We start from the raw sequence: 9,184 nt of genomic DNA on the forward strand, positions 1-9,184 counted from the left end.
ATTATTTGGATGTGATGGTAGCTCGACAACAATGACATGTAATACATGAAGCCTTTTCAATTTAGAGGTAGCTAGATGGGTTTTTAGCCGCCACTAGTAGAAAATAGCTAAATTTTCACTGACGGTTTTGGTTAACAAACGCTAGTGAAAAAACAGGTAGGGGTGGCTTAAGAAATCGCCACTAGAGACCTATTTTCATTGGTGGTTCTCTTAACACAGCGGCTAGTGGCAACTTTGATATATGGAATGTGTGATGGTTGTAAACACAATACTTTGATGTATATAAATGTATGATATAATTAAATTCCATATTGCTTTCAATATGTATATATATATATATTTATATATTGATATATATATATATATAATTTAGTTTTGTTTTAGAAATTTGAAAAAGGCGGGAAAACTAGCACTGTCGGTCAAATAAAGAAAATCACTACTGGAAAGTGTATTTCCACTAGCGATTTGATAAGAAAACCATCTGTGAAAATGCTATTTCCACTAGTGTTGCGTTAGGAGAACCGCCATTGGAAATAACATTTTCATTGGCGGTTCCAAAATAACCGCCGATGGAAATGGAAATATTGTTTTCCACTGGTCCCTAGCACTGGCGACACCTAAAAACGCCATTGCAAATACCTGTAGAACCGCCACTATATAGCTTCTGGATATTAGTACGTTTGTTGTACTTGTGTCTCCCTAACCTTACATCTGGCGGTCGCCAAAGAAGCCGACAGACATAAGTTCGCCATAGTAGATTTCTAATTTTCCTGTTGTGGTTGTACTTATGTCTCCGTCCCTAAAAATCATTGATTTCTATAGGCGGCCATGCAACCGTCTTAACAAATTGATTTGCATGTAAAAACTAATAATAAAAGACATATGTAGCCTAGCCGTCATTAACGATCAATTTTTAGAGGTGGGCCATCCCATAAACCGTTTTAGAGACAACTCTTGAGGGTATGTGCAGTGGTGTAGACAACTATCGTCTACGGGTGCTTTGGATAGTGTATATAGACAGTAAAAAAGACAACTCATACAACAGTCGGTCTAATAGGTTGTCTAAGTATTATTTAATTCATTTAAGATCTTTATTTCTCTTGTTGATCAAACATACAATGAATGTTGTTATTGTCTCGTAGCCTTGCGTTGACTGGTTCTTGGAGCACGACCCAGAGCCGGCGCCTAGCGAGACGACGACCCATTCTCTCTCTTTACTAATTATGGTCCACATAAGATTTTTCTCATTAATCTCAGCCGATGTGGCATGATAGAGACGACAGAGTAAATGGTGCTGTACATGCCCACTGTGGACTAAGGAACATGTCTCTAAAGATAGTTTGTGTATTAATGACGGTGCATGATCTTGCCTCCATATCTGATCATAGACGCATTTTCGAGGCTCTGGTTTTGTGGTTGCCGTCGATGGTTTGTCAAAGTTGTTATTTTGCCCTTGGTCTTGGTGTCCCTAAAATTATGGCTTTATCTTTGTGGTTGTTTCAGTTGGTGCGTCACTAGTGTCCTAGGGCACAAATTTGCCGGTCCCGCCCAACATAGTTTAACTTCTCGTCCCATGCTAAATTAGTTTCACCGCTTTTCATCCTTAAAATAAAAACTGTGTTGTTAGCTATGTTGATTATTGTACCCAAGTTATGTTGTAGAGGTGTGGCCCTAGCTAGCTATAGCTATATGGTTTTGGGTATGACTCAATCATTCTTTTCTACTACACTACCCTCCGTTTTTCTTTATTTATCGTGTTTTAGTTCATTAATGAACTAGCGAGTGATAAATATTCGTGAATAGTACAAGAAAACTCTTGTCATCTTATAGATATATAGGAAGCTCAATTAAGATCAAATACATAAGGAAAAAAAGAAGCATATGAATCCCTTGAGATTATACCTGTGATGGCGGAATCACATGCATGATGAGGACACAAGGTATATAGTACTACCACATATATAAAACCTTTGCTTGATTTCCAGGATCATCTTTACCTCTTCTTTACAAAGCATGCAGGCAGGCAGAAAGAAAAGATGAAGAGAATCCCTATATCAAAACTCCTACCATCTGTATCTATACTATCTCTCTGTGTATGTGTATGGGTATGTATATAATAGTCTACTCTACATGTGTGTATATATGCTATACCCAGAGCACGCATGTTTTGCTTAATTATACGCTTATTCCCCCAAAAAAAGTATCATGCGCAGCGTAACTAGCTTCTTGCATGCAGTGTAGGCACGACCACTGACACTGATCCTGTGACTTCCACAAGACACCTGAACGACGACGAACGATGCCCAGCAGGAAGTACGTGCTAGAGATCGCTACCTTCCGGTATGCTCTCCAGCGCAGGCCGCCACCCACCGCAGCAGAGCTCCTGTTCCCGGTCACCACCGCTCGCTTCCTTGCGAACGAGAGACGACACCATGTCGTCCAGCGACACGCCCTCCTTGTCGAGCATCTTCCTGAGCTCCTGCTTGCTGATCACCAGCTTCACCCTGACGGCGGCGGCGCCGCCAGCAGCCGGCAGCAGGGGCTCGCAGAGGGCGGCGGCTCCGGCCGCCGGGACCTTCGTCAGGCTGCGCGCGCCCGCCGGGGACGACGATGGCGTGTCGAGGACGCCGCCGTCGTCCACGACGCTCACGATCTTGATCTCCTTCCTGTCGTCTGCTTGTTGAATCACCAGGCAGTTTCCCATGTCGATATATATATATATATGGCTATAGCTAGATGTGGTCGAACGAAGATATAGATGCAAAGGAAGGAGAGCTAGAACTAGAGTTGTGTCCGTCGTTGGAGTTGGAGCAAGATCGTGAGGGAGGGGGGCCGGGGGGTTGCTGGCAGTAGTGGATTGCTGTATTTAAAGGAAGTGCTATACTGATCTGACCATCCGTCCGAGTGGGTATTTCATCGATGCCATCGGCCGACCAATGCGAGTTGTGCTTATGATGACTAGCCCACTAGCAGTAGTGTGTGGTAGTGCCATACTGCCATGCCACAAAGAAACGAAAGAGAGAGAGAGAGAGCCCAACCTGCCCTTTTGTTCCCTTGCTGTTCTTGACTTGTTTGACATGCTTTGTGTAAGGCAGGGCCCAGCAGGTCGATCGCCCATAAAATGCCGTGGCGCGTGCCCCCGATGCACTCACTAGCTAGGGTACAACGTACGTGAGCACTAGAATCAGAGAACAAACATGCTCAGGTAAGTATGACGTCACGGAACATTAGGAGTAGTGGTGGAGAGTAGATTGTATGTTACGAGACCTGAGCTTTCAATAACTAGAGTAAGTCCAGGTCAGACGGTACAATCCGATCGAGCCAGACCAGATCCGAGCTGCTATAAAAACACCACCACGCCGCTATGGATTAGCTTTTAGCGGCGGCGGTTCTCTCGGGCGTGCGAGCGACGGCGATCCTGGGGGCCAGCGGTAGTGTAGCCCCGAGGCGGGCGACCGACGGCGGCGCTCCACCAGAAACGAGCGACGACGACGCTCCCGAGGCGGGCGGGCAAGCGGTGACTGCGCTCCCGAAGCGGACGGGTGGCGGCAGCGCACCTTAGGCCCGGTGGCAACGACGGTTGTGCGAGGCGCGGTAGGCGTCGGCAGTGGCAGCGGTGGCCACGAGGTGCGCGGGTCGCTCTGGCGGTCGCGCGAGGCGCGGTCGTCTCTGGCGATGGCGGACACACGAGGCGTGGGTGGCCCTGGCGTCCTTCGACGACCAACTCCTCCGATCCGGCGGCTTCGGCGACGTCCTTTGATCTAGCGGCCTCGGAATCGTCCTCCGGCGACGAACTATCCGATCCATGTTTATGTCATCGATGATTATGTTTTATGCCTGCTACTTTCACTATTTATGCATTCCAGTGATGAATTTTACGACGATGAATACGATTTTATGTTGCCATAAAACTGTACCTAATTCCCGCGGGGGCAGTTTGTTGAACCGATATTAGGTTTTTTTATCAATTATGCTACACAGTGTATGTATTTATGCGACTTTGTATATAAATTTATGCTCCGCGTGAACCATGTCATCCTATTTTTTTGCATGCCTGCGGTGAAAACGAAAATATCATCTAAAATTTTCGCGCAAGCAATGGAAACTCCAACGATCTACCATAATTTTTGGATCTGCATAAAAATAGAAACCCCATGGATGCGACTTCCATATTTTTCGGAAGTGTCATAAAAATAGGATCGTTAATACAACCCATCAGAGATATCAATCTCTCACATTGGCTCGATATTTACGCTTATAATCGAGGGGTTTTATGCTCAAAACTTAAGATTTTTACGCTCGAACCTGAAGATGCGTCCACCAGTGAACCACATGCCAGATTTTTTTAAGCAATATACAACATTGCATAAATATCTACACCATGTAATATAATTTGTATAAGTATATATCATAAACTAGTTGTGACGAGTCTAGTTGCATGGTTGTTAGAGTGATCATATATTTATGAAGGAAATAAAAAATTAAATACGAATTTTTGTTTCCATAACAAAATTTATATATAGTTCTATAACAATTTATATATATAGTTCCCTGCAAGACACACGGCGAATATACAAATTTGTGCCACACGCGCGTGTTCTTCCATCTACCTGATCTCCATTATTCTCTCCAAGGGCAAGGATGGGAGGTGTGACCTTTTCGGCCGGACATTCTGTGAGCCCCCCAAATCCTGGCTAGCTAGCTAGAGGTCGCCTTTTTGTCAATTCTTTGAAACACTTTTCTTTTCTTTGTTTATACGCTCTCTCTAGTGCGCACTATCCATCGCAGGCGCTTGAAATTTCTGCAGCATGCATGCATGCAGCTGCGACGGCAACATATAATATGTATAAATACTATACACGGATGGATGGACTTTGTTATCACGATCAACTTTCTTTAAAGTGAGACGCACTGAACCTGGTCACCAGTCGAATTATTACCTACTATAGCTAGAAGACTAGCTTAGACCCCGTTGCACTTTACCTGTCTTAAAGTTTTATCTTAGCTAGCTAAATTATAGTTGAAAGTGTTAATTAGCTAGCTGAAGTTTATCTATAGCTAGCACCAGTAGTGTGTTTGGTTTCCAGCTAGATAATATATATAGACCAGCCAATAATATATATAATCTTGTATTTTTTTAGAAACACTGAGCAGACAGTGATAAAAAGATCTCCAGTTTTTATATAGTCGTCCTACTCTCTCTCGGCTAAAAACAACTTACACAAATATTTATACAACTTTCTTAGCACTTAAATTAAACGTGGACACATAACTTCATTACACAAATTAACATTTCTCGGAACTTTATGTGGGTCCACATATAAAGTCCTCGGAAAATTCTACAAATATTTGTGTAAGTTATTGTAGCTCGGAGGAGGGCTATGTAAAAATTATAGATCGTTTTATTGTTGTTTTGCTAAGTGTTTATAAAAAAAGCAAATATAAATTGATTTAGTTAGTTATTAGCTAGAAGAAATGCCACTAAACTTACTCAATAAAATCAACCAGAATTTTAGTTGTTCAGTAATAGTATTAGTTATTTCCAATAAAAGTTTTAGCCTCAGAAGATAAGAAATGATTTTGAGACAAAAAAATTAAGCTTTTTCATGTAGTTTTTATTTTTAGTAATTAAGCTGCTAAACCTAAAATTCAAGAAACATTAGGTCAAATATAATACCTCATTACAAACTTATGTGCAAAATTATATAAAGTTTGGATACAGTTAAGTCACAAAACTGAAATAGACAAAATTGGTGCCACGGTAGCAATGCCACACTAGTAGCCAATTAATACATTAGCAGCAAATGTTAAAGCCAAGTGGCAATGCCACATCAGCAAGGCCATTCACTATAACTGTATTAGGGGGTTATTTGCTCAGTTTTAAAAAGTTGTGGAGGGTTAAACAACTGGTTTTGCATGAAGGTGAGGGGGTGAAGTAGACTATCATATAAGGGCTAGTTTGGGAGCTATAAACCCGGAGAGGATTGGAGGGGCTAAATTCCTATCCTTATTCAAAATTGAATAAGAAGGGGAATTTAGCCCCTCCAATCCTCTTTGGGTTTATAGTTCCCAAACTAGCCCTAAAGGAAAGGGGGTTATGTAGAACTTTCAGTCAACTTCCTCTCCCGCGCAACCCATGTCATCCACCGTGGGCCTTGGTGCCGACATGTGGGGTCCCAACGCCCGTCCCAACTGTCGCGCGCGCCGCTTGCCCCTGCCTCTACCTCACGGCCCCCGCCAAACTAAACACTTCTCGCACGTCTGCTAGGTCTCTGCTGTGTGGGACATGTACGCCAGGGCACCATCCATCGTATGACCGTTTTGGAATCCAATGAACTCAAAAAACAAATTTAGAGCGTTTGGAAATGTTTTTAGGTAACTCAAATAAATAGATTTTTGTTTCAAGAAAATAGAAAATTACACAGAACATATGAAAATTTACCGAAAACTTCTACAAGGTATGTTAACAACTTTTGCAGTTAGAAACAATTTGCAACAGCATGAATGCAACAACGAAAGCACCTCTAGGGCTCATTTCACTAGGCTTATATCAATATATAACAAAATAACTCTCCATTATTTTAGAAGAAAAGAAAAAAAAAGCAAGGAAAAAAGAGAGTAATACCTAAATTTTGAGTATAGAGCAAAGAAATTTTTATACCCTAAAATTCTGAGTGTTACAAAAAAATCGTCACGTGTTCATCCCCTCGCGCCTTGCACTCTGACTTTACGACTGAAAACTATAACGATAACGTAATGACTAAAACTTTAATAGAATAGCTAAAACTATAACGGAATGGTTGAAACTTTAATGGAATGATTGAATGGAATAGAATAATTGAAATCGCCATAGAAACTATAATAGTGACTGAAACTTAACGTGTTGCAACGAAATAACTGAAAATGTAATAGAATGACTAAAAATTTAATAACCGAGACTGTAATAGAATGACTGAAATTGAAACAGAAAAATGTAATGTGTTGGGGACTTGTTCTCAAATGCTATGAATCAAGAACAAGGCAACATAAAATGTTAAATACCGAAAGCCCTTCGTCCTTCAAATCATTATTTCCCTTCGGATATAACGAATTTAGGACGAAGGTCACGAAGGACGTACCTTCATGATCATGATAAAAAATGGAAAACATTCAAACAAAATACAGAAAGTAACATAACTTCTGTAAACATTATTGTTAATATATTTCTATTTGTATTACTTGTGTAGACAAAGATAAATTACAAGTGTACCTTCGGCTTGAAGGAAAGAAAATACAGACGTGACGCAAAAGTGAATGCCAAGTCAGCGTGAACAGTACGGGAATACTGTTCACCTATTTATAGGCACGGGTCGCAGCCCATGCAAGATTACATTGATGCCCTTTACATTTATCAATAACTCTATAGTAATTCTTCGAGGTCTAATCTGGCTTTTCATCTTTAAGTCGGTTTCCCTTTCCGCCGTTATGCCGAAGCTCTTCTACGCATAGCTTCGTGATCGTCTTATCCTTCGTCGTGATTGCCGGCTCAGTTAAGCTTCGTCTTAACCATGCTTTTGTATACTCGCAACTTGACTTCGAAGGTACCTGTTCACATATTTCTTTTGGAGAACATAGTTAATTACGTTTTTGAGGACCTTCGGAAGCCGAAGGCCCCCAACAGTAGCCCCTCGCAATATTAATTTGTTGTAAAGATAAATTTATATTGCGAAATGGACGAAGGCTATGAGCCGAAGGTCCGAAAAAACACCTTCCTTTTGCTAGAATAGCAACGGTCATTGACAAGCGGGACCCTCCAGTTTCCGACACAATGGGTGTATAAATAGGGGCTCGCCACAATTTATTTGGCACGCTCTCTTGCCATCTGTTTTGCCTGCTCAAATAGCTTTCTGCCCACAAATATTTGGTTGCCTCCCTAATTTTAAGCTTCGGAAGCGAGAGGCAGGAATTCCGAAGGGATGTCTGAGGAGAAGAAGGTTGCTGCCGAGATGAAGCTGAGCCTTTCTGAGGAGAAAAATCTGGGCTTCATTGAACCAATAGCAAAAACAAATACAGAGAAAATTACTAGGGAGATTTTGGAAGGCTTATCTGAAGATACTGGTGAAAGTGATAGTTATGATGCAGACAGTGGGGGTGAGGATTCCGAAGATCGACCATGGCGACCAAGCCATTCAGTCTTCGGAAAATCAATTATTAGGCAAAGTCACCTTGAAAACATGAGTGGGAGATATTTTCGAGATATGTCCATCGTGAGGGCAGATGACGGAGAGAGAACTGTGCCGACTCCCGAAGATAATGAAGTTGTTATCTTCCGAAGCTTTTTTAAAGCTGGGCTACGATTCCCTATAAGCAGGTTTGTGGTAGAAGTTCTGAAAATATATCAGGTTTACCTTCTTCAACTTACCCCTGAAGCAATAATAAGAATGAGAATCTTTGTCTGGGCTGTGAAGAGCCAGGGCCTAGAGCCAAGTGCGAAAAGCTTTTGCAATATACATGAATTATTGTACAAAACGAAGCCCTGGGGTAAAGAGCAATATCATAACAACTTTGGTTGCTACAGCTTTGGTGCTCGCTCTGGATCAAGCTGTCCTGTGCCAACCTTTCGGAAGAGATGGCCCGGAGAATGGATGAAAGAATGGTTCTATGTAAAAAATGATTTGAAGGTTCGAGAAGATATTAAGGATGTCATCATGTGCCCCATCTGGCAGCGCTTCGGACTTCAGAAGCTGAAGGTAAACTTGGATGAAGTAGCCGAAGAATGCCAACGGGCCTTAGGCGTAGTCTGCTCTTTTATTGGGACAAGGGATTTAATACAAGAACACATTGCCTTCAGAGTGTGGCCTCTTGCAGATAATTGGGAAATGCCGAAAGAAACTGTTAAAGAAACTGACGAAGGTGGACTAGTCAGGCTGAAGTATACATTCAAGTACGGAGACAAGTTCGTTGAACCAGATGATGATTGGTTAAAGAGCATTGAGACTGTAAGTGATGAATTGCTTGGGGTATATTCGAAGGCCGAAGACACTGCATTGTCAGCGGCCTTCGGAGGCCGAAAAAAGAAAAGACTCAACCGAGTGTTTGATGCAGTCGGGTTTGTCTACCCCGACTATCGCTATCTAGTGCGGGGGCAAAAAAGAAAAGGCATAACTTCTGCGAAAGAAACAGCTGCAGCTGCTCCTAGCGAGCC

General features: G+C 42.1%; 1 protein-coding gene across 1 annotated transcript; it reads right to left on the reverse strand.

Moving 5' to 3' along the window:
- Positions 1-1,870: 1,870 nt before the first annotated feature.
- On the reverse strand, positions 1,871-2,922 carry LOC103654348 (uncharacterized). The gene has a single exon (XM_008681192.4). The coding sequence runs from the start codon at positions 2,702-2,704 to the stop codon at positions 2,321-2,323; it is 384 nt and encodes a 127-aa protein (XP_008679414.1). The 5' UTR covers positions 2,705-2,922; the 3' UTR covers positions 1,871-2,320.
- Between the last annotated feature and the right edge of the window lie 6,262 nt (positions 2,923-9,184).

Source organism: Zea mays, chromosome 4 (genome assembly GCF_902167145.1).
Source record: "Zea mays cultivar B73 chromosome 4, Zm-B73-REFERENCE-NAM-5.0, whole genome shotgun sequence".
NCBI classification, from domain to species: Eukaryota; Viridiplantae; Streptophyta; class Magnoliopsida; order Poales; family Poaceae; genus Zea; species Zea mays.

What these genes read in the sequence shown, in the direction of transcription:
- LOC103654348 (XM_008681192.4), bottom strand. Translation starts at nt 2,704, where the DNA reads ATGGGAAACTGCCTGGTGATTCAACAAGCAGACGACAGGAAGGAGATC.